At 38.5% G+C, this 26,853-nt stretch overlaps 1 protein-coding gene across 3 annotated transcripts in view; it reads right to left on the bottom strand.

Annotated features, from left to right (window-relative positions):
* The window catches only part of PCSK5 (proprotein convertase subtilisin/kexin type 5), a 233,342-nt gene that overhangs the window by 56,077 nt on the left and 150,412 nt on the right, over positions 1 to 26,853 (bottom strand). For 2 of the 3 annotated variants that reach the window (XM_050329291.1, XM_050329292.1), the window contains exons 13-20: positions 17,496 to 17,632; positions 8,105 to 8,248; positions 6,408 to 6,510; positions 5,681 to 5,874; positions 4,184 to 4,268; positions 1,939 to 2,036; positions 1,382 to 1,511; positions 183 to 298 (exon numbers count right to left, since the gene is read on the bottom strand). In XM_050329291.1, the coding sequence (XP_050185248.1) occupies positions 183 to 298; positions 1,382 to 1,511; positions 1,939 to 2,036; positions 4,184 to 4,268; positions 5,681 to 5,874; positions 6,408 to 6,510; positions 8,105 to 8,248; positions 17,496 to 17,632 (1,007 nt within the window). Of the gene's footprint in view, positions 1 to 182; positions 299 to 1,381; positions 1,512 to 1,938; positions 2,037 to 4,183; positions 4,269 to 5,680; positions 5,875 to 6,407; positions 6,511 to 7,247; positions 7,344 to 8,104; positions 8,249 to 17,495; positions 17,633 to 26,853 lie in introns of those variants that run through there. The other variant, XM_050329293.1, reaches the window with a different exon arrangement.

Here is a 26,853-nt window from a genome sequence, read left to right as displayed (position 1 = left end):
TGTGACTAATCTACATGCAAATGTAGTGTTCTCCTTTTCGTACACCTGAAAAACTTAAAAAATGTAACTTAGACTTTAAACCAACACTAAAAGAAGAAAAGAAACAGACCAAACCGACCCAATACATGTAAAAAAAGAAGCTGGCAGTGGTAAAATGGGTCTTTGCAGAGAATAGCACTTACCATCCTTGCATACTGTTCCCATCACGCAGGCACCAGTGTCTAGGTTATAGCCACTTGGACAGCTTGTACAGTTTCTGTCTCCTTGACCACTACAATCCAAACAGCTGGCATCACATCTGAAAGACAACGTCAGCAGCTGGTCTTCAGGTCTCACCAAATACAAGTTTCTAAATACCTTTTCTGTATTGAAAAGGATTGTTTGCTGTTTCTAGAGCTATCAGGTGCTACAATATTGCTACTACTAATAATTAGGATGATAAAAAATTAGCTACCCCTGCAACCTAGTCCTGCTCCTTTCCATCAACAACTTTCTATTCAAACTTTTTTACTAAATAGCTGCATTATTCTCGTGTTTTGGAACTACGCAGAAATAATCAACAAAAGTACTAAACTGATTGTGCACACATGCGCCAAAAAGGCATAAGCTAAAGCTTGACTTACTTGCTGCCCAATCCTTCCATCACCCATCTGACTCGATTGCATTTTCATTGCATTTTGATTTTTTTTTTTGGTGTGGAATATACTTAAACACATGGTGACTCCCTTCCCACCCTGAATTCAAAGTGAGTCAGTGACTCCAAAGGGCAACAAATGATATTTGTTTAACAATGAATGGAATAAAAAAAAAATCCCTTCCTTACACAGCACAACTTTGTCCAAGATTTCTCCAGCCTTTTGTACACTAAGTCAGATAAGCTATCCCAGACAGTACTTTAGAAATATACTTGTGCTATGTTTGTGAATGTGCAGTGTAAGAACTAAAATAGTCTTTACAAATAGTAATTAACTCGCAATTAAAAAAAACCTAGTTTGACTATTCTTGTTTGCTATTAAGAAATGCTGATTCTCTATCAAATTAGTAAATTTTATACTTTTTCACTGGAGATTGTTTAAAATGAAGGTCACACTTTAAAGAAAACTTTACAAGAAAAGTCAAGTCAAGAAAAGTCAAGTCAAGTCAAGAAAAAATGCTTTCAGAAGAGCTGTATGAATATAGATCAGATTAAAATAAATAACAATAACAGCAAAAATAATAGCAACGACAATAATAATAGCTTTTCCATCACCTGCTTAGCATGCAATACATTTTTCTACCTTTTAAGTCAACAGTATTTTATCTTCTCATAAATGTTATCTTTTTCAACAGAGTAATAGCTAACATGCTGCCAAACTTCAGACACATTAGCCACTGATCATACCTTTTGCAGCTTTTGTATCCACTTTCAGTAGAGTGATCAAGGTAATAACCACTACTACAGGACTGCACACATCTTCCATCTTCCATAAAATAACCCTGTGTGCAGTTTATACAGGCATCTACTCCAGCACCTTAGACCACAGAGAAATTGTTAGAATGTATGTATTGTTAGAATAAACAACATTACATAATCTCAGTGTATCTTTTCCTGAAATAAATGACTCTTTGTATTTCTAAAGCCCCATACAAAATCTAGCAAATGGAGGGCATTACTGAAAATCACAATAAGCTCTATCAGAATTCAAAAAAAAAAAATTAAAAAAAATCCAAAGAACCCAAACCAACCAAACAAAAAAGGAATATATAAACTCATTAAATTAAAAACCTTGATTTCCATGCTAGCTGAAACAAGTTTGCCGTATTAAAATATATTAAAAAGCTACCAAAAGAATGAAGTTTTCACATACTATAATCATGCTATACTGTAACAGTGATACAGTGGAATAAAATCAGAGCTAAAATCATACAGGAATGAAAATTATACAGATGATGGGGTACCTGCACATGTTGCACAGGACCGGTGGCATGTTTCACATTCTTTGCCGTTATGGTATTTTCCTTCTTCACAGCGGATAGCACATTTAGTGCCATGTAAGCTATTGTAAAAAGGAAAAAATGCACAGTGTTTGGGCAGATAACAGCAACAGGCGACAACAAGTCATGCACAATCCAGTAGTTTTCTTTTAATCCAAGAACAGCCCACATAGTCCAATTCAACACCTTCCTTCATTGGACATATTTTATAAATTCAGAGACATCAATCACTTCAAGTGGGAATGAAAAGCAGTTGTGCCCATGGGGAAACACAGAAGTTGTTTACAAACTCCTTGTAAATACTATGAAGTAACAGGGGACAGACAAAAAATGAACAATGACAAAGACCACTAAGGATTCAGGCATGTAAAATGTAATTATCCATGAGGAATTTGGCACACCGTATTAAAAAAAATGCTAAGGGACTTGTTAATGCTCATGCTTCTCTGAATGACCATCAGCATCTCCTGATACTATGCTACAGCACAGGTTAAGAACACATTCACAGTGAAAGAAATCACAACCTCTATCTGCAACAGCAGTTTCCCTTGAAACCTCCTAACTGAATGCCAGTTCTGTGTGTCTTGTGAGATTTGTCTAGATTACAGTTGGAGGTATTCTGCCTGCAGGCACTATTTACAGAGCACAAAAGTAACAGAAGGAAAAAATTAACACAGAGAGTCACATTTTCATGTATTCTTCTAAGTAGCTGTTTATTGCTTTTGTGTTATAAGGTGCCTATAGCAGTTTGTTTTTGTGTTTGTTTTTTAATTTATTTTTTTAATTTATTCATTTTTTGAACTAAGACTTCTCTGCCATGTTTACCATCTTCTGTGGAATGTTCATCCAACTTAACACTTTCTCTAAAAATGTTCTTCAGCTCTGGGGTTTACCACCCTGAGTGCTAACATGTTTCACAGACTGGATCCAGCAAAAGTCAGGTACACTCAGCACCACTGGAAATTTTCAAGAGTCTATACAGTCCCAGTTTAGAGAGTAAACTACCAGTTCAACAGAACTAACAACTCTTGCTTTCCTGTTATTTTTCCTCAGTCACACACCTCAAAGAGCTTTACAAGGCACATAGCATTAGCATGTTTTTACAGATGGGAAAACTAATTATTTGCCCATGTTTATTTAGCGTGCCATTAATGGAGTAATGGAGCAACAGTGGAACCCAGGCCTCTCAAGACCCACTCAAAGAAGGCTCTGCCCATTGGTTACTCTGACAAGAAAATGCTGAAAGATTTGAAGAACTATGTAGTATGAAATGCATGTCCTGCAAGGCTCCATTTATCACCTAACAGATGGTGTTTTTTAAAAATGTTACCAAAATTTACTCTCAGTTTGCTAAAATTGCTCAAAAAAATTGAAGGTTGGGTTCTTTTGATTTTTTTTTCGTATTTCAATTTCAATAAAGGAATCCAGCTACTGATATTCTAGAAGCAAACATTCAGCTTTTACTAAGACATGAAAATCTACTTTACTGGGGGCTAAAACCTCAGTGTTAAAACATTAACACAAAGCTCATATTCTGAAAGAAGAATCCCTATACATACTGAATACTGACTTCATATTTTTTGTGGCACTAAGCCAGAATACATTCCGTCATGAATGTTGCAAGATTTTTGACTTTTGCTGCTTAGATCAAAAGGTTATTTATTCATAAAGAAGCCTGAAATGTGTACTGCTGTTTTGTAGGTTTTACCTGTCATTTTCAAGAATGATTAAGTTCCCCTATGAAGAAAAAAAATCTCTAGTGCTGTTTAAAATATGTGAACACTATACAGTATAGAATTGAGCCCGAGGTACTTGAGGTAAGTGAATGACTGGATATAAGAACAAATACAATAAAGAAAAGAAAATAATTTCTGACTACCAAATGAATGAATTAGAAAAATTAGTATAATTCATCAGCTCTACCTCTAAAATAACCCTTGACTGACATACTGTAGGTCAAAGAAGTGAAGAAGGCAGCTTTCCACATGACTGTGACTTTTGTATTACCTGAAACGAAAGGCCTTCTAAAAATCCGTTGTTAGCCGAAAGGATACACTTGAAAATATTATATTACAGACTAAACAGCATTGTAACAGTTGACATAAAGGCCACTCAAGGTTAAATAGCTATCACATGTTCTTCATTGAGTATCCACAGCCTTGTATACCTCTTCTGGTAACATGTTTAGTGACATCCATAATTTACTTACCTTAGGCCATGTCTACATTCTGTGCAGATCTGGAATTCAACACAGGTCTTACAGTTTTCACTACATTTTCGACAAACAATCTTATCTATAAAAGAAGAAAGCCCAGAAAACCTTGATCAGTTTTATTTGATAAAACTGTATGAATATAATATTGCATGACTTACTGTTTTCTAATTTGACATCATCAAGCTAGACTAAAATAGCTAAAGTCTGCTTATCATTACCTTTTTTCATCAAACATTGAATGGTTTGCCATATTTCTATGCATCTGAACTTATAGCTGCACCCTGAGAAAAATACGTTTTAAGGTCATTATAAAGTTTCCTAAACATTTTAAATTTATAACATGGACTTAAATAATCTTCTCATATAACAGCGATACGCAGTAATGACATGCCATGTGTTCCAGAGGCTGTCCTGCAAGCAGTCTGTCCCCTCTTCCTGATTTGGTGCTAAAAGACAGACCTGCACAAACAGATCTCATCTTAACAAAGTAAATACATGAATTACTTAACACCTATCTTTTTATGTCAAGAGCTCCCTTCTTTAATAAATGCCTCTATTTCTTCAGCCCTGCTGTCTTTTGAGATTCAGTTACATGTACCTGTTTAAGAAAAACCTGATTTTCCCACTTAATCCTAAATGTTCATCTATTCATTTTAATTGTGTAGAAAGGAATTACCTTTATTGTAGTTCTCACGTACCAAAAATGGAAAAATTAAGGTACGACCTGTTTTTACTAATTCTCAAAAATAAACACACAGCTCTGTGACAAGAAATCAAAAGGCTAGGCACCTAGATGAACAAAGCTCCTGACAACATATTTATCTTCTAAGGAGTGTCTTAAGATAACCAAAGTCACTGCAGTTTTAAGCACATGTTTTAATGTTGTATAAGTATTTTTGCTAGCCAAAGCTGGAAATTAAACACAGTCTCTCGGCAGTCACAGGAGGAAGCTGAAGGTAGGTATCAATCATGGCAGAGGATTACTGCTCTTGGGCTGTCACATAACTGGAGGCGTTCAAATGTCAGAAACGTTATTTGCAATGCAGTTTTACATCTGAAGAGCCTATTTTTCTTACAGTTCCAGTTCAGTGGACATGGTTGACCCCTGAGCTCTCACTTCTGGTGCCATATCATTTGAATTTGAGTGAATGGGGAATGACTCATTGTCAGAATGTGGGTGCTGCCTGTCCACTTCCAGAATAATGATAATCTGTTCTGTCCTTCAGCTGATTTACTCTTGAACTGCCTCAATTCTGATACTGTTACTGCCAGCCACTCCCAGATGAAAAGATATCCTGCCACTAAGCATGGTTTTTAAAATAATGGAACATTTTTCAGCAGATTCTTGATCACACTTGGCAACAATATAATAAGAACAGAGTAAGAGATAGATACATCAACATACACTTTTCCTGCTCATAAGCATTCCACCAATCTCTCCCCACATCAAATTCTGTAGCCCACAATACAAAACCAACAAGAAATACTAACTCTTATCCAGGTAAAACCCATCGGGACAGTTGGTAATACAGCTATTGGTTACTTCATTCAGGTAGTAGCCAGATTTACAGGTCATGCACTGGTCATTATGGCCTCCAACACAGGTTTCACAATTGGGTGAGCATTTTTTACATCGTTTCTTGTCTGCATTGTAGTGACCAGGTGGGCAGGTCGAAACACAGATCCTGCAGACAGCAGGGAAGAGAAGGCAGAGTCGTTAATGAAATAACCTACCACCACATTCCTGGACCATGACTGGAAAGCAGAAGTATTTCTCAGCATTGTTGCTTTTCTAATGATCTTATGTTTAGTAGTTGTAACCCTTCAAAAGCATTGTGTCAAGCTGCCTCTTCCCACATTTATTTCCCTACAGTATATGCTATCTCACTAGCAAATGCCTTGTCAGGTACTCATACAGTATCTTATTTGATCATCTATATTTCATCCTGTCTTTTTCAGTTCATCACAGAAGCTGTAGTAGCTATTAGGGTTATATATAAATATATAAATATATAAATAGATAGAGAGAGTCTCTTATGGAAAAAAAAAGGTGAAGGGTGTTTGAAAGCTGTACTCTGAATTCTGATTAGCTAGGGTTTCTTTAGTTAAGGAAATGTTTCAAATTCATTGGAAAATGACTGTGGCAGAGAAGAGGAATGTAAGTTAGGATATACACTAAGAAATCAATGAAGTAAAGGGTTTTTTCTCTTCACCTTACCTTGTGTTGTTCTTAGATTTGTAGTAATAGTGAAGACAGTCAGTACAATGATCTGGTCCTGGCCCATCACACCCTACTTTACTACACTCTGCATTGCAGGGACCTGTAATAAAACCAGAATAAAGAGGGAGGAAGGGATTAGAACTTCTCATTTAATACTTCTCAAACTTTAAAATATGGTATTTTATTGCAGAAATTTAATTACTTTGTTTCCCTGTGTTGAGGAATACATTCAGTACAGGTAGCTTGGTTTGTAAACTGCAGTGCAAGCTGCAGATTGAACTTGGGGGTGGCACAGGGCCCAGGCCAAGAGCCGTGAACTGCTGACCCTCTGCAAAACAGAGGGCACAGGGACCTGTGGTGCTGGCCAGGTGATGGGACACTCAGACACAAATAAAGAGAAAAAAAAAAAGAGAAAGGAAAAAGAAAGAAAAAGAAAGTCTTTTTTAGTACCTAAAGACCACGCAATCCTAGTCTTACTATTTATTCACAGTGATTTATAATTTTTAGCAGGTGGGGCATCCTCTATAGAATTTATCAAACAGAAACTACTTCTGGATCCAAACTGATGCTTTCCCAAGTGGTAACAAATAATTCTGCATTTTATTTCAAATATGCAAAGGCTTCTGTAAATCATAATTAGGAATGGTTAGCAAAATCACTTATAAAAAGCAGGTCAGCATAAATTATGCACATAATGTTCAGTCGCTACTCAGGATACCAACTGGGTAACAACTGGTCCAAGACCCAATGAACTAGACACCAAGGGTCCCAATGCTCTGTTTGCTACACTCTGCAAAAACCTAAGGTAGTACTTGCTGATTAGCAAGGCTTCCATCTCACCCACACTCATGTTGGACTTGATGATCCTTATGGAGTCGTTCCAACTTGAGATATTCTATGATTCTGTGCTTACAGTTTTCAAATAGATCCTTCCTGTTATGGGAGGAGAGAACCATCAACTCCTGCCTTTATGCAGAAGAACAATGCCTGTGGGTGAAGTTACAACTTTCAGGATCACTGCTTTCTCTTGAATGAAATGAATTTGCCAGCCACCTTCAAATTTCATCTAGTAGCTAAACTTGAAGTAAAGTGAGTTTGGTTCACATAAAAACTTAAGGTAGTGATCTTTACATCAGAGATAGTAGTGTTTCATCACCTATTAAAACAAGGACTACTGCAGCTCTCCATTTAAAACAGAGAGTGTGGAAATGACATGCTCTGGAAGGAGAATGTCAATGGTGCTCCTAATGGTGGATTACCTGTGGGAAACTGCCAACTTGACTTATTCTGCAGTGCTGAAAATCTAACGCTATTAAAGTCTAATGACAAGGTTGAAACACCTCTATAGGGATCAGTGAGAAACAACACAGATTAGAAGTTAATGTTCTTCATATATATATATATATACACACACATATATACATATATGTGCATATATATGCATATATAGCTTTGTACACTTATATGCAAAACACTGCATTCTTCATAGTATGTTAATTGTAGCTTAATACTATGTAACTCTATGCTTACTCATAAGGATGAAATGAAAATACCTCACTTTAAGTTGTGAAACAAATACTTCTCATTTTCAATGAAGAATCCGATTCACAGAACATTTTACATATGCAGGCTCTCAGGTCATCCTTCAGCTATTAAGTGTTCAGTAAATGCTCAGAGTCAATGAATGTACACACCTGAATAGTCGTCTGTTGCATAATCTTCTGTAGGGTCTTCAGCTGGACTAGAGCGCACCCTTTCCACTTTCGGAAAATCATTTCTTGGTGAGTAAGGCTGGATGGATGTTCCATACAGTACTAAGGACCACTCTTTCAATTTGCCTGGAAGTATTTTAAAAACTAGTTTCAGAACTGTTTCTTACAAAACCATACCACTTTCAAGCATGATGTTGTGAGTAGGTACAGATGACATTGCTTTTCAAATAAATGTCTTCAGTGTTTCACTATAAACTGAGAAAGCATATTTTCTTCAATCAGATCTTTACACTATATTTTCATTTCATGCCAATGTCTTGTAGATCTGCACCTTGGGTTGAACTCAATATAAACAATAAATAACAAAACCTTTGGGCATACAGTTATTTGGAATATGCATATTGAACTCAACAAGGTGGTTTTGCTCTGGATATCACTTTCAATCTCAGAGCATTATTAATTGTGCAGTAATTATTTATTGTTTGAGATCTTTTAGCTAAGTAGCTGTATTTAGAATTGTGACTTAAGAAAGGGGTTACACAAGAGTACTTTTCACTGACTTATAGGATACAACTTGATGAACAGGAAATAGCTTTTTTTAAAATCTCCAGGGAAGATTATCAGTGTCCCCTCAAACCAGCATAATTTCTTATTTATTTGCCCCAGTTATTTGGCAGATATATCACTGTATAGTCTGTGATCATCACTAACATTTTATCCTCTTAATACATGAGTGAAGGAAAAAAAATATTGTTTGGCTGCCCAAAGCATTATCTAGCTTTTTGATAAGTTTTCTTTTGGGGAAGAATAAAAAGGTAAAGATGTATCAAGTCATCAATTCAGGCAGTCAGAACACAAAGGACAGACTTCCTGTCCCCACCTTTCTATCTATACTACCTGGTGAATTAATTTGGAGGAACAGCAGAAGGACTCAGGCCTGAAATAATGCCTAAAGTAATGATGCATAAACCCCACATTCCAGCTTGAAAAGTGGAACATAAATTTTATATAATTCTGTTCTCTTGTTTGTATTTATCTGTGTTGAAATAGCTAGTTGTGAATGTCAAATTTCCATCAGAACAGAAAGAAATCAGCAACAATAAGTAAGCCCACTACCTGACAGATCATAGACCAATTGTTTTAAATAGTTTATACTAGAGCTAAAGAGGGGAATCTCTGTTATTTCCATGTCTTTTGCCAACCTGATTTAATCTTTCTGGGACAGAAATTTCTAAATGTCATATAAAATCTTCTCTGCTCTATATTCAGTTATAGAGAAGAAACTACAGATCAGAGACTCATCACACATCAGCTGTGTCACACAGTAGCTTCCAGCTTTTCACAGCCGAATCAAAATATTACTTTCTTTAAAGAGACTTTTAATTAAACAAATTAACTTCTGTGATGAGACTACCACACCTCTGGCCAAACTACTGGCTAATTACCTTGGCTGTAAAAACCGCATGCACCTTATTTTCAATCTGTTGTTTCTTATCCACATACATAAGGTCTTAAAGCCCCAATAGATTAAAAAGACTCAAATCACGTCTTTTCTTCCTATATAGACATGTGGGAATCAAGTTCCATCTTGAAGTCCTTTAGAGTGATCCAGCTGGGTCCTTAATAGCACTTTTCTTTTTAGAAAAGAAGTCACATAGGGAGCTCATTTTTAACCAGGTATGCAGTCATCTCTACAGCCCTTTCAAAGACAGAGCTTCTCCATGTCCAGTCTCTGTCCTTTTGTCTTTTAACCCACATCTACAGTACATAAACCATAACATATTGAGTGTAATCAAAAAATGTGTGTTTTGTTACATTATTCAGATCTTTTCATCCTTGTCTTGATTATAAGCCAAAGCTCACCTAACTTCCCAAGAGTATATTTTATACTATGACCAGAACGTTGGTCAAAATATTTGCAAGAACCCACTAAAAATAACCACAGATGCTCCTAAGTGTATTGTGTCTGGACTTTACACATATGGAAGGTCTTGTACTAATATTACTGCAACAAGAACTGTCACTTTGAATCATAGAATCATAGAATAGAATGGGTTGGAAAAGACCTCCAAGATCATCAAGTCCAACCCCTGATCCAACTCTAATTACTATATCATGGCACTAAGGGCCATGTCCAATCTCTTTTTAAAAACTTCCAGGGATGGTGAATCCACCACCTCTCTGGGCAGGCCGTTCCAATGCCTGATCACCCTCTCTGTAAAGAATTTCTTCCTAACATCTAACCTAAACCTCCCCTGGCAGAGCTTGAGCCCATGGCCCCTTGTCCTGTTGTTGGTTGCCTGGGAGAAGAGACCAACCCCCACCTGGCTATAACTTCCCTTCAGGTAGTTGAAGAGAGTGATGAGGTCACCTCTAAGCCTTCTCTTCTCTAGACTAAACAATCCCAGCTCCCTCAGCCTCTCCTCATAGGACTTGTGCTCAAGTCCCTTCACCAGCCTGGTTGCTCTTCTCTGGACCCGCTCCAGCACCTCAATATCCTTCCTGAACTGAGGGGCCCAGAGCTGAACACAATACTCAAGGTGTGGCCTCACCAACGCAGAGTACAGGGGAAGGATCACTTCCCTGCTCCTGCTGGCCACACTGTTCTTGATGCAGGCCAGGATGCCATTGGCCTTCTTGGCCACCTGGGCACACTGCTGGCTCATGTTCAGCCTCCTGTCGATCAGCACCCCCAGGTCCCTTTCCACCTGGCTGCTCTCCAGCCACTCTGTGCCCAGCCTGTAGCGCTGCAGGGGGTTGTTGTGGCCAAAGTGCAGGACCTGGCACTTGGCCTTGTTGAACCTCATCCCATTGGAGTCAGCCCATCTCTCCAGTCTATCCAGGTCCCTCTGCAGAGCCCTCCTGCCTTCTGGTAGGTTGACACTCCCTCCCAACTTGGTGTCATCAGCAAATTTGCTGATGATGGACTCAATCCCCTCATCTAGGTCATCGATAAAGATGTTAAACAGGACTGGGCCCAGCACTGATCCCTGGGGGACACCACTGGTGACCGGCCGCCAGCTGGATGCAGCCCCATTCACCAGCACTCTCTGGGCCCGGCCCTCCAGCCAGTTCTTAACCCAGCACAGAGTGCCCCTGTCCAAGCCATGGGCTGCCAGCTTTTCCAGGAGTATATTATGGGAGACAGTGTCAAAGGCTTTGCTGAAGTCCAGATAGACCACATCCACAGCCTTCCCCTCGTCCACCAGGTGAGTCACCTGATCGTAAAAGGAGATCAGGTTGGTCAAGCAGGATCTGCCTCTCCTAAACCCGTGCTGGCTGGGTCTGATCCCTTGTCCATCCTGTAGGTGCTGTGTGATTGCACACAGGATGATCTGCTCCATAACTCTGCCAGGCATCGAGGTCAGGCTGACAGGCCTGTAGTTACCAGGGTCAGCCTTGCAGCCTTTTTTATGGATTGGGGTGATATTTGCCAACTTCCAATCATGTGGGACCTCCCCAGTGAGCCAGGACTGTTGGAAGATAATGGAGAGCGGCTTGGCAAGCTCTTCTGCCAGCTCCCTCATTACCCTAGGATGGATCCCATCTGGTCCCATAGACTTGTGAGGATCCAGGTGGCTCAGTAAGTCACTAACTATTTCCTCCTGGAATACAGGGGGGCTATTTGGTTTCCTCTCTCTGTCTACCAGCTCCAGAGGCCAGTCGCCTTGAGGGCCACCTGTCTTACTGGTAAAAACTGAGGCAAAGTAGGTGTTAAGTACCTCAGCCTTCTCCTCATCTCTATTAACTATGTTTCCCTCCGAGTCCATCAAAGAATGGAGGTTTTCTTTGCCCCTCCTTTTGTTATTAATGTATTTATAGAAGGACTTTTTGTTATCCCTAACAGAAGTGGCCAGTTTAACTTCAAATGTACATGTAATGCAAAAAGGCAGTAAGGGGAATTATGCAGGGTCTCTCAGGAGAGTAGCTGCCGGAGAAATTCATGTGACTTGCCATCAAAGAAATGAATATGCCTCAAGGTTGATTTAATTTGCACAATGAAATGATTTCAATAACTAAGTAGATCAACAGACACATACACTTTTGAAATGAATAAATGAAGTATCCACATTTAGACCAAAACCTTTCTTTTCCCATTTTTGGCTGATTCCATCATTTAGTTTGGCTAGAATAATCCTTTACCCTGCTTGTATTTAGTATGTGTAACAAAGGTCCCATATTGTATGTAGAGGAGACAGGGCATATCACAATGTTTCACAGTAAACACATGTCCACCTCCATAAACTCTACAGAATTAAATGCAGAAATCACATGCACTAGTTTTATGAACTGCACTCTGTATTTCTTTACAGGTAACAGGTGTAGCATTACTTTGCCAGTGCAGGAATATGATGACACATTGACTCTTTGTTCTCAGTTTGATTACATGAAAATGGCAACTCTTAATTATATGACCTTTCAATTTCTAAACAAACACATGCACAAAACACAAACAAGAAAGAAGTATGATGGAGATATCAAGTGTGATAAACTGGAGAGGCATCATAAGCACCTTTTATTTCATGTTCTGTTCTGTGTGGAGACTAATCCCAAAATGCCCAACAGCTGAGTTTATCCACCACTAATATATGACAGGCACTTCCAAATCTTTTTGAACAGAAATGTTACTAAACAGCTTCCATCAGAAGGCAAACACTGCTCTAAAAAGATGGGGGATGTATTACTAGACAGTATATAGTGAATCAGGATGCAAATTCACAACCACTGTATCCAAATGCATGTAAAAACCTAAATAGTCTCACAAGCAGCATTTCACATTGTGGTTAAAAGAAAGCAGAGAGTAAGCTCTCCAGCAGGATTCCTTTAGATCAGCTTACTCCATTCACTCTAGTTGGGCAGATCTACTCTCTGCAAATCCCCTGCCCTTACTGGACTTTTTCTTCAAGGGTTGCATGTTTAGGCTTTAGTTCTTACAGAGCAAAAGAAATCAGTTCCATGAGATTAGCCACTGCAGTATTGAGAAGAATATATATAAAGTATTGAAACCAATAAATTGGTAAGATCTATGCAACTATATATGTAAACCTGGAGTGTGCAGGAACAGGCTCTGAAGTGTAAAGTTGGAAATGTAGCTGGCCACTTTGAGACTGTCCTGTTGATGTAAAAAGGCTGCAAAATACATCTGGAGAATAGCCCAGACTGAAAATCTGCAAAATAGCTCCATGCTACCTCTTTTTTAGTGAAGGGTGTGTGTGCCAAGAAAGAGAGAACAAGGGAAGAGCTGAAATGCATTGCTCTGTGGTTTTTCTTCATGCCTGTTGGATGAACCACTGCTTTCTGGTACTCATGAAGGTGAAGAGCTACCCTAACTTGTCCGTCACACCTGAGATGTTCCTGGATGTGTCAGGAATAAAAAGTGCACGATAGAGTTGAAAAACATTGGTTTTTGTCTCTTTTCAGTAATCTGATTAAAATTAAACTACTTAGTTTTTGCTGAATGACTCCCCTCTATCAAATTCTAAAGCACTACAAATTTAAAAAAACCTCAAAACACCACATCTCCTCGTGAATCCCTGAGCAGTTCTGCTTATAGTCTACCGCTGCTTTTCCAAATGCATTTAATGAGTACCCCTTTTTAGTGTTCTGGAAACTTTGCTTCTCCTTCAGTGGTGCAATTAACATCACCTGGCTAAGAATCTTTCACCACTGTAAAGCTATTGTGCCAAGTGATCAGTGGTGATAAAATGAAATTGGAAATACAGGCAATGCTGGTGTTTCCTTCCAGAGCTCTAAGGGGTGATAATCAAGATTTTCAAAAGGTTGTGCTTAAAGTTCAGCAGATAATGACTATACAGATAACATTTAAATAACACTGGTCATATTGTAAATAGTTACCATAAACCAAAAGTTGTTCAGTGATCAGGAATTTTGAAAATCATACATTATCTTGGTCTTCATTAGGGACTTATTAGCCTAATATTATGTAAAAGCTTTTCAAAATTTTTGGCTTATGACTGCTGGTTTACTATGCTAAAAAAATTAAAATCAGGTTATGCAGACAACTGAGTCAGTCAATAAGAGAAGATGATTTTTAACAGCAACACAGAAAAACCTTCCTAAAAAGTTGAGACTGGCTATCAGAACATGACAAGAGCTACAGTAATGGCCAGTCTTCACGAGTGAAGATCCGGGGAAGGTCTTTACACCTTCCAGCCTGCGCATTGGATTTTTTAGGTGAGACACAGTGTGCGCGGAACTGAGCCCACCCTTTAATCCTAAGGTTCATCTGCCGGGGCCAAGCGAGCTTGGACGGTGGCAGCGAGGTCCTTAGGACGTAGGTGGGTTGCCTTTAAGGGCTAACCAGCTCCATCTGCCCGGGAGTGGCCCTGACTGGGAATCGAACCCGGGTCTCGGCGGTGATAGCGCCGCGCCTTTACCAGAGCTACAGTAGAGTAGAAATAAAGAACTAAAATTCTCTCTCAAAATTAACACCAGCACTTGAGTGAGACTGATCTGTGTGCTAAGATTTTTTAGACAGAAAATCATCTACACAGCATAAAATCTGCACTTCCATTTTGTCATAATTTTCAAATGAGTAGGTTTATTTTTGTCCAAAACAAAACATATAAAGACAAATGAGTTTGGGCTATGTACTAGCAAGAATAGGAAGAAGACTGGACAACTCTGTGATCATACATTAGAATTCCTCCTGTGCCCTGGTTTGCTCTAAGTTATGATGGAAATAGTCCCACTGAGTCTGTAAGTTGCAGGAGTGACTGGACACCCTGACCTCCTAGGAAGGCACATTTACCTTGAACAGGTGAACTACACAAAGGCTTCATTCCAATCTGATTAATTTAACAAGCCAAATTTCAATCAAGAGGAAGACAAAGTACTTCATCCCTATATCTGGTGACAGAAACATTAATGGGCCTTTCTCAGCCAAAGTAGAATTGAAACAATTAATATTCTTCTAGAATAGTCAACTACATGTACATGGCCTATCATGCTAGACTTTCTGATTTTAAACTCAAAGCCTTTAAGCACTTCAGTTCACATTTTAATCAACGTTTCTTAATGTATGCTTTTTCATGTAGTAGAAACAACAGAAATACTTATACTTAACAAGGCTCATTTGAATAATTTTAATGACTTCCAATAACCTACCAAGTTAAGAACAAACATACTTTAATATCCTCTATTAATGAGTTCACAGAGATATATTTTTATACCTTCAAATACTTCAAGTTAACATCTATGTCTTAGAATTCAGAATCTATTTTTAGGAAATCAGAAAACTTACTGCTTTGTGAGTTTATTTAGCTGCCTCAGATGGAATGTCTCCTTTATTTCACTGAATTATTGTTCTGGTTTCAGCTGGGAGTTAATTTATTTCCCAGAAGTTGGTACAGTGCTGTGTACTGGATTTAGAATGAGAATAGCACTGATAATGCACTGATGTTTTAGTTGTTGCTAAGTAGTGCTTACTTTAAGTCAAGGACTTTACAGTTTCCCATGATCTGCCAGCAACCAGGTGCACAAGAAGCTGGGAGGAAGCATGGTCACAATAGATAAAAAAGAATAGCCAAAGAGATATTCCATAACATAGAATGTCATGTCCAGTATGTTAACTGGGGGTAGATAGCTGGGAGCTGATGATGGTAGTTAGAGTCTGGCATCTGTCAGTGGGTGGCAAACAACTGTATTATGCATCATGTGTTTTTCTTATTACCTTCTCTCTTTTTTTATCTCCATTTTCATTACTATTACTACTATTACTATGTTATTATTATTATCATCACTATGATTGTATTTTACTTTATTTCCATTATTAAACTGTTCTTATTTCAATCCACAGGTTTTACCTTTTTCTGCTTCTCCTCCCCATCCCACTGGATGGGGGGTGGTAAGCAAGCAGCTGCCTGGTACTTATTTGTCAGCTGGGGTTAAACTACAACAATTATAAACTAAGTTTATTGGTAATGTCATTGTAATCCTAAATATATTTCATAGCACAATTCTTACAATTAGCTTTTATTTATCAGGAATCAGTAATCAACTAGATTTGCCACTTTCAATGTTATGACATTCTGACATGCCATCCAGTCAGTGTTAACTTAGATTTAGTGATAAATGACTTCCAATAAATCAGTAGTATTCATCTCTCTAAACTGTTTTAATCTAGATTATTTGCTTAAATGACATTTTACCTTTGAATATTTTTATTAAAGGGTTTCCACTTACTTTGATGTGGGATTCCAAAGGAGGGACTATATTCACTGTTCGTACATAAAAAGTGGCATTTTTGCCTGTGTATAATATACTTATTTCAAAACAGTTTTTAAAGTTTGAATTTTCAGTAAATCCAAAAGTATATGCTTACCTCTCATAATTTCTTATACAGCAAATATAAGTAAGCATGTACTCCCCTGAGCCTCTTTTAAAGCACTTATCTCAGTCTCCATTTCTTTCAAAGAGCTGATACTGAAATATGTGAATGAAACTGAACTGTGAAGTGGGAATTAAAAGAAGAAAAAATGCCTGCAGCCCCAAAAATTCTTCTAGGAGCACATCCATAAATGGATAAATGCCAGGTCTGACCACTCTGTCCATACACGCGGGAGCACCATGCAACCTACCAGTGGTAAGGTTGTGAATTTCTTTCTCTTGTAAAGTGAGATTTTTTAGTTATGTAAAAAATTATAAATGCCACTTTTTCTTATGGGTAGGCTAATAAATATAAAGCAAAGAAAAAGAACATGAAAATAAATCCCTGGGCCCTATACAGTTGGTACAGGTCAAGTAAATAGGGGCCCTATATCAGTCATGAAAGTCACAGGCAAAACTCCTACAGCAGAGTAACTCTGGGCAGCTCTAACTTGTGTTGAAGACCTGTCTGATAAATCTATATTCAACATTCAAGAACACAAATGGAGACACCATAATTTCATTTAACTGTGGCACATGAGGTTTTGTGCAGTTTTGGATCTTTTTCCTTGAAAACTGTGACTAGTAAACATTTGGCTTTCTTTAAAGCACTGACTCTTGGTAACCTGTCAGATGGCACACGAATCTGCCTAGTATGATGTAGCTCTAAATGGCCAACATCTCTTTCTATTCTTTGAGTCAAGACATGCAACTGCAAGAAAGAGGGCATTTTACCCTCTATCCTCATGAAATTTTCCTGGAAACCAGGAATAAGTTCAGAATAAAAGTGAACCATGTGTCTTAAATGGCAAAGAACAGCGACATAAAAATGAAGACTGCATTGATAACTGAAATTAAGAATAATGCTCTTACCAACTCTGCCCTCACAATAAAACCAATGAGATGTTTCAGGTGTAAATAAAAGGTGGAAAATAGGAAGCATTCTTCAGAATTCACAGAGCCCAAATAAAGGTTACAGTCATACCTGGAGTCTTGAAATTTCTCAGCTGAGATGGAGTGTCACAGATTTCCAAGATCCAGTCACCTGCGGCTTTTTCACTCCAGCAGTGAGTAGTCATGAACTCCCAGTTTTTGAATCCTTCCATGGAATGATCAAATAGCCTAAAACAAATCAGGACATTATTTCAAGGGAAACTTCTTTTTTGGGAAGCTATGCCTCCAAGAATGCATCACTTGAATAATATTCTAATCAGCCAGTTCATTCATCTGTGCCTTTACACTATTCATGATGGTTTTCTCACATGTATTGCAAGTACATTCAAGAGTAGAATGTAGAAAGAGTGGAAGAGAATCTTTACATGCCATCATTTTTTGTAATGTAAAAGAGAACCCATTGCAAAAAATCATAATTGCTAATACTAATTAATAGGATTCAAGGGTCTTGGGAAAACTGCATAAAATACAGAATTCCATTGTATTAACAGCATACTGTAAATACAAACAACTTGGAAATTGGAAAATTTCAGTAACATTTATTTTTGCCTTTAGATTGGAATACTTAAAACCAATGAAAACTATTAAGTGACTGAGACAACAGCGATTCAATATATGCCACTCTTGTGAGTAAACGAAATGTAACTGAGACACTGGCCTCAATCCTCAAACGACCAAGGTATCACCCTCTTCAAACACCTGACAGAACTGAGTGTGGGTAAAAATGAGAGACTAATGGCATCTGAAGTTTTCATCTAACAAAAAACAATACCATAATTTAATTATCTAGATCATAGGTGAAGAGGCTGGAACCTCCATACTAGAAATTTCATAATACAGGCCTAAGTTCTATTTCAGACTGCAATGTGATGCTGATCCCGTATGAGAAGGGAAATGAGGACCCTCCCTGGCCAGAGATTAGACACAAGAGAATTTGCGCTTTTATTCAGTGTTGGCAGCATGTCACTTGGTACCCCAAAACTATTGGAGAAGTGCACTCTAATCAAGACTGTTGCCTTCAATAAAATGGCATGGCTCAGGTTTTAAAAATACATATGTATCTATACATGTATATGTATGTATATCTATTTATACATGCATGTATATACATACATATGTATTACATTTATCACTATTTTAATGTGTGAAAATTCCTCCCTCCATTAGAGGACTGGGCAGTCACCAAGATGTCTACAGTAGAAAATCCAATTGATTTAAAATGCTTTTCCAAAAAATAGAGAAAAATCTAGTATTAGACTAAATAATATTATGACATTTACACTTACGTGATTCTTCACATGTGATTCTTCTAAGCTAATTTCAAGCTTTATTCTCAAAAGGTAGTGAAGATCAGCAAGCATTGGGAAAACAGGATGCTTTTGTAGGAACTTTTGTAGCTTCTGGTGAAAACTGCCACACAGAACATGAATAAAATACCATAGTTCTTGCTGGGAGCTTTGATCAGTCAGAGGCATGGGTCAGGTACTGCATGTCCACACTTACTGCCAAAGAAACCATATGGACCTGCATGCCTGATGCACCTTGAAGGGCTCAGCCAAAAGTTGATTTTCATGCTCTCATTTCAAACACAGAACCATGGAGTTGGAAGGGATCTACAAGGATCATCAAAGTTCAACTCCTGACCCTACACAGGACAGCCGCAAAAATCACATCATGGGCCTGAGAGCATTGTCCAAAAATTCTTGAACTCTGGCAGACTTAGTGCCATGACCACTTCCCTGGGGAGCCTGTTCCAGTACCGAACCACCCCCTGGATGAAGAACCTTTTCCTAATATGCAACCTAACTCCCCAGACACAGCCACATGCTATTCCCTTGGGTCCTGTCACGGGTCACCAGAGAGGAGATTGATACCTGCCTCTCCGCTTTTCCTTGTAAGAATGGGTCTGCCCTCATTCTCTTCTCCAGGATGAACAAGCCAAGTGATCTCAGCTGCTCCTCATATGGCCTTCCCTCTAGACTCTTCCCCATTTTTGTAGCCCTCCTTTGGACACTGTTCTATAGCTTTGTACCTTTCTTATATCGTGGTGCCCAAAACTGCACACAGTACTCAAGGTGGGAACATACCAGTGCAGTGTTGAGTGGGATAATCACCTCTCTTGACTGACTTGATGCACCCCAGGACATTGCTGGCCCTCCTGGCTGCCAGGGCACACTGGTTACTCATATTCAACTCACCATTTTGCTTTTTCCATTTTAAATGAATGTCTATAATAGTAGTCTAATCTACTGGAAAATTAAATTTAAATATATATTTAGAATTAAGTCTTAATTTTCATTGATAATTGTGTGAGAATTTGTTCTGATACAGTTCTGTGCCTCTGTATGTGTGCCTATGTGTGTATATGTAGATATATTCTGGCAGCAGAATGGGCCTGTTTCATGTCACTGTTACATCAGTTCTATGAATACAGGAAAATCTCACAAACACATGGCACATATTGTTTACTGAAAAGGTAGAAATTATTACACAGTATTACCCAGAATGTGCATGTGAGTATGTTCATTTGATGTCATTATAGAGATTATTTCCAATGTATTACTTTCTAAGCACACTGTCAGTGCAACAAGGCAGTAATATTTCTCTTTGCCACTGAGGTAACTCGATTACCCAATTCCCTATTCCCTCTTGGCTCATGGGTCAAGCACAGAGTGTAATTATGAATGGGGTAACATCAGACTGGTGACCTGTCACTAGTGGGGTTCTGCAGGGCTCCATCTTAGGCCCTGTGCTCTTCAACATCTTCGTAAATTACTTGGACACAGGACTGCAAGGGATGCTAAGTAAGTTTGCAGATGATACAAATCTTGGACGAGCTGTTGACTCCCTTTAAGGCAGGGTGGCCCTGCAGAGAGACCTCAACAAATCAGAGGACTGGGCAATCACCAACTGTATGAAGTTCAACATGGGGAAGCGGCAGATTCTGCACCTGGGATGGAACAAACCCAGATGTACATACAGACTGTGGAATGAGATCACCAGCCGCTCATGGAAGGTGATTGTCCTGCTCTACTCTGCACTGGTGAGGCCTCACCTTGAATATTGTGGAAGTTTTGGGCACCCCAATGTAAGAAAGATATTAAGCTCCTAGAGAGTATCCAAAGGAGGGCAATGAAGATGGTAAAGGACCTTGTGAAGAAGCCGAATGAGGGGTGGCTGAGGTCACTTGTGTTCAGCCTGGAGAAGAGGAGACTGACGGGAGACTTCACTGCAATCTACAACTTCCTCATGAGCGGAAGAGGAGGGGCAGGACCTGATGTCTTCTCTGTGGTGACCAGTGACAGGACCCAAAGGAATGGCCTGAAGTTGAGTCAGGGGAGATTTAGATTGCATATTAACAAAAGGTTCTTCACCCAGAGGGTAGCTGGGCACTGAACAAGCTCCCCAGGGAAGTGGTCCCAGTACCAAGATTGACAAAGTTCAGGAAGCACTGGACAATACTCTCAGGCACATGATGTGACTCTTGGGGATGGTCCTGTGCAGGGACAGGAGTGGAACTCGATGATCCTTGTGGGTCTCTTCCAACTCAGCGTATTCTGTGATTCTGTGGTTCCATAAATTATATGGTATTATACAACTACTGTGCAGTTACACTGTAAATTTTGTATCCTCTGGGCTTCTTATTTACATACATTAAAATGCTAGTTGCTGTTTATTTTTACCCTAATTAGCCTAATATTTTGCATAATAGTTTTTGTTGCAGTATGTTTCTCTTGTTTTGAAATTTTAAATTGTTGTCAGATTTCCATTTTAATAATGCATCATTCTTTTAATCAATTTTGGGAGGAAGAGACAAAAATCCAGTATCTTGTGTTTATAAAAACATCTTTACATATTTTGCTATGACTGGAACTGTAAGCTTCCATCCATGGAAATGGTGAAAATCTGGTAATATTATTTCAGAGAAAACTGTCGGGTTTTTTAAAAGAATAATGCTTTGGGAAAGATTTGAATTTTATAAGGTAAAGTCTAAATTTGAATATTTGAATATATGAACTGTGTTTCTTCAAATGAGTCAAAAAGCTACAGACAGATCAAAAGAACAATCAAAAACCAAAGTAGAAATATACTGACTATGAGGCTGTCTCTATGTGCATGTTGGACACACACAATGGTCCAAGTATTTTTGAGTTGCTTTGCTTATGCACTGAACTCTCCAATCAAAGAATCTCGGAGGCAATGCAAGGATGGCATTTTAAGTGGTGTTAAATGAATTAATTAAATGATCAGATGGTCAGGTCTACTTTCCTTATCCATAAAGAAATACATATGGAGTAGGATCTTTTAAGAAGCATGGAACCAGTCCAGATGTTAATTTTGTTATTTGTCCAGTTGATGCTGTAAGGTAAACATATGCAGGTATTCTTCCCAAGAATGCCAAGGTAGTGGAAGGATTGAAAAGAAGGTTCATTTCAGATGCAACCACTTTTTTACAATGAGGAGCATCAGGCCTTCAGGGGCAAAAGGTGAGTTCCTGCCCCCTCGGGCCCCTTTTATCCTCTCTGTTTCTCCCCTGCCTTCCCAAGACCTCTGTGCATGTCTGTTAGGGTTATGTCTCTCTTCTCACATATCAGAGAGAGAGGCTGACAACTTCTCTTGCTATGTGAGGGGAGAAAGCACTGAAAATGCCTTTGAGAAAGAGTTACCATTTAGGCAGAAAGCCTTCCTAGCAAAAACTGAATTCCTAACTTTTCGTTACAAACTCTTCCAAAATTGTACCTGTCCCCGCAGATGCCAAATATCAAGGACATACTTATCACACAGATTATCATGGATTAGCAAATTATTAGTATGTGGTCTGATGAATTGTTATTTGACTGTTACAGATTATTATATATTTAACCAGTTAAATAATATTATTAGAATAATTGATGGTTTTTATGAACATGTTTATCTGCAAAACCTGTACTCATGCACAAACCATGCTTTTAAAGAGCAAAGTGATTAACAACATTTGAATTTTAAAAACTTACTTGTTAACACAACCACAACAAAATGCCAGTTCTGTTATTCAGTTACTCAAGGGATCTTTCTCAGTAACAGAACACTCAAGTAAGGGTGGATGTGACCGCATGATTGACTATATTCAGAGAAACTAATTACAGGCTGCTGGTTACAATGAATAGCACTACATTTTTAAAAAAAATAACTCTTGTCTCTCTGAGAAGTTTTATGCCATACCCATCACATGTCATATGTAGGTCTATGCAATAACGTATGTTACACAGTATAGAACAAAATTAAATTCAACAGTCTTCCACTGTCACCACTTCAGCTTAAAAATTGCGCAACGACTTAGAATATAATTTATAGCAGAAATATTAATCTGTAATCAAATTTTAGACCCAGAGGAAGTATAACAGTCACCTTCTTGCAATTTCACAAGTGCACAAGTGGTAACATAAGGCTACTCTCTACTAGTGTCAAAAAAATAAACAAAGTGTGTCAGCTTTTCAGCAACAAACCTTTAAATTCCTAAATGCTAAGAAGAATTTGTTTTAATTTTTAATTTGATGTTAGAAAATGCAGTGAAGGTACACACACAGAAGGAGTTTCTTCTTTATTATCAGTATAATTGTTTTCACCTGCGATGGTGCAGCTGCACCAGACTGACAGCCATGCTCGTATACTCAACTCACAGCTAGAAGGCCCTGCACTGGCTGGTGACTGTGGCTGCAGCGGACTAGCTGGCAAGAGACAGGTATTTTCTTCTCTGTAGCAGTGGTCTTTGTTATGATGTACTCCAGCCCACTAAATCGGCAGCCTGACAGGCAAGTGGTGCCTGGCCACCAGTCTGCTTAGTCACAACACTTCAAGTGTGCTTTCAGTTTGGAGAGACTACGGAGTGCCTTCCCAAGCTGCATACCTGAAAATACTTTGGTCAACTATTCTCCTTAAAGTAGCTCCTCTCCACAGGGTCAAAGCACTAGCTGCCTGTGAGATATAGCCCCTGATAAACTGCAGACAGCTCAAACTGACTTAACAAAAGCTTCAGACAGACCCTACTGCCCACTTGCACTGAAGTATTTGGAAAAAAACCCCAAAATCAGAGAACACACTAGGGGTTCCAGAAACTTTCTCACCTACATATGACAGATCACTTAAACTTCCAGATGTGGATCTAAAGATGTATTTTAAGTATATGCATACACACCTTTTTCTTTTTTTTTTTTTTTAATGTCCATTTTACATCTGGCTATGACAGTTAATTTTATGAAGCAATGGAGATCTCTGAACTATCACGATAAAGTGGTTTGGAGAATAGTAATGTGAACACTATGCTACAATGCCTGCCAGTCTAAAGTAGTGGGTAGTACAGCAACCACCATCTTTAAATGTTGAGTGCTTATCCCCAGGGACTGCACATATCTGCATTAAATGATCCATCATTATATTCAGATATGTCAGGATGAGGAGCTCCACACACCTTACTGGTCAGCCAGCTCCTTGGTACTGGGATATCTGTTCACCAAACCACTCACACACCGAAAAGAAAGAAAAACGAAAAAAGAAAAAAAAATACAGTCAACGTGAATGAAATAAAACATAGCAAGTATGAGTTGGGAGAAATAGTTTTTCAAGAACTGATTCATCCTGTAGACACAGTAGAAGCATAGAATTATTGTTTGGGCATTGTGGACTTAATAATACCACCTCAGAGATCTTTTCAGTTACTGTATAACAGGGACACTCAGCATGAAGGCTGGACCTATACTTTTCATCAGATTTGGATACACAAAATATAATGTTGTTTTTGTTTAATATTAGGGTATTGCAATAAAGATGTGCACCTATAAAGAAAGGTTTCTTCTAATTTTGATTGCCAAGACTTTTTACAAAGCAACCTAGTGAGTAGGATTAGAAAAGAATACCTTTTTTTTGGTCTAAGAGTTTCCTGCAGAGGAGGGTATTATTAAAATTTACTGATTGTCTAAGGTTTCATGATAAGAAAAAGATAGTCATGAAAATACTTCCCTTTGTTAGTGAACAGAAGTATTATTAATGTCAGGGCCATATAAGCATAGGAAGCTAGTGGCCTGGAAAGTTGCCACCACGTGGCTGAGATATTTCAGTTATGCAGTTCAAGTGGCAACAGCTGCTTTGAATTTAAAGGGCAAGAATTAAATAAGCCATGACCTCAGTGGGAGACAAATGAGCCCTAAGTTTGCTTCTTCTATCCCCTTTGTGTTTAGCCTCCCCTCCATAGCCTCCCTGTACTGAATGTTTGTTAGAACTGACCGTGGTATGTCTCGAAAAACACTCAGAAACCCATGCTGCCAAATCCCAAGGCCAATTGTTTTCAAAAAGGAGATACTGTTCCCCATTGGTCTTAACTGTAGCCTCATCCTCACACCAGCCAGCACTTTCCTAGCCTTTATTTTCCTCTGCTGCAGTACATCCAATGTAATCATGTTTAGTACTTTCGAAACAACAAAGCAGATGTTCCTTGTAATGTAGTTTTTGAAGAATGCACATAAAGCTCAAGCCAGTGACAATGTAATCCACCAAATGACTGCAAAGGAATCCATACTGACTCTGACTAACAAGTTTTCTTACTGATGTCATTTTAGGGGATGCCAACATTAGAGAGAAAATATGCAGAAAAAAGGCCAGATATTGCCTTGAGGGACCTACTTGTCAATGCACCAGAATCTACACACAATGACCTTTCATCCAGAATTGGGAGAGAAGAAGAGCACATGTAAAATATACCTTTTGCACTTAAAGACATTTTACCAGCAAACTGTTTCAAATTAAACACGGATGATTAACGGTAAAGCAATGAGGTTTTCTCTGGGTTCAGTAAGAACAGCTGGTATTGCTGCTATTAATCATGTACGTGTGCATTAAAAAGTCTCGTGCGTCTGAGAAAAGCATCTAAGTCAGGTAGCGGCAATGCACAAGAGCCTCTGGGACTTCTGCCTATGGAAAAAAACCCAGACTGCCAATGTATCTCTCCATGCATACTTATACCTGAATGCATTTATTCTGATTTTTAATACTTTAAGAATCAAGCACCTCATAACTAAATTTTCAAATTAGTGAACAATAACATTTCTACTTCAAGTTTTATTCTATAAAATGATGCTAAAACATACACTCAACAACATTCAGCATACTACCAATTTCGAGACCTTTAAGGCATATGACTTCTCACAGCCAGACCAAATAAAATAAGCCTTGAAATACCATTTTAGAAAGTACTGTATTCATATCCATCCCTTTATGCTAAGAAAGGTCTTGTGAAGGCCCTAGGTATTTCAGACATAGAATTTGCAATATACATTTATCCCTAATATTAGTAGCCCAGAGTTGTTTGTTTCAGCAAAATGTGATGACTAGTCAGTACATCTCTGAAGTTCCCACGGGAAGGGAATTTCTGGTGTAACTCTACAAGCTCTGTCATGAATAATTTGGCTTTTGGGAAGGGGTAAAACATGAAAAGGCCTTTCAGGTTTCTTTGTTTTCTGGTTAATCTTGTGATATACTATAGCATAAAAAACCAACTGAACTTCTGCTTATTTAATACATACATTTCTCTATGACAGGTATGAAAAGTAATTACTTTCTATGGTACAGGGGTTACAGAGAGACTGACTGAATCAAATTCTGTACCTATTCCACATAACAGTCACCATCAGAGGTGAACTGTGAATATTGGAATGTTTATCCCACTTGCTGTGGGTGAGCTGCAGCACATGAAAGCCTAGAGCCAAAAGTTAGCTGTGTTAAGACCACTGGGTTTACGCAGGATTGTTTTGTTTGGATACCTAGTTGGAGGACTTTTGATTTTTTTCACTTTGGACCAAGGAAGGACTGCTGCATGAAAATTGAAAAGAAAACTAAAAAAGGATTTCTTCACACAGAAAAACAAAATCCTGCTTCACAACTAACAAAAGAAGCTTGACGCTGCACTGGTTAATAGAGGACAAATTCTTTCTTCAGTGCAGTAGTGCAGCAGGGAGATACCCAGATGTGTGTGCCTATGTGCTTTTATCAGCAAGGCTCTGACAGCACAGGAGGTATTCTAGAGGACCCCAAAATGCCAGGACAACTTTCTGTCCATTTGATGAATTAATGTCTACAGCTTAAAGACTATTTTCAATACACCTTTTCTTTTAAATTAACATAATCTCTAATGAAAAAGGACACTTCAATCAGAACCAAGTCCATTTGACTGTCTCCAAAACAAGTCCTTTTCTTTCAAGAGGGAAGATAAGTCCTACCACTGAGGTACAGGAGTACACACAAGTCTCCAGAGCTATACAGTATGCATTTCTAGCTAGGGAAGCGTGGATGAAAAGCAGTCTTGAAAGGAGGCCATTCCCAGTTCATTAAAAGACCTGGAGAGTACGACTAGGGATATA

This window comes from Myiozetetes cayanensis, unplaced genomic scaffold, assembly GCF_022539395.1.
Source record: "Myiozetetes cayanensis isolate MyiCay16 unplaced genomic scaffold, myiCay2020 scf4, whole genome shotgun sequence".
In the NCBI taxonomy this organism is placed as follows: domain Eukaryota; kingdom Metazoa; phylum Chordata; class Aves; order Passeriformes; family Tyrannidae; genus Myiozetetes; species Myiozetetes cayanensis.
Note: the sequence above shows the minus strand (reverse complement) of the source record. Positions and strands in the feature narration are given on the sequence as shown.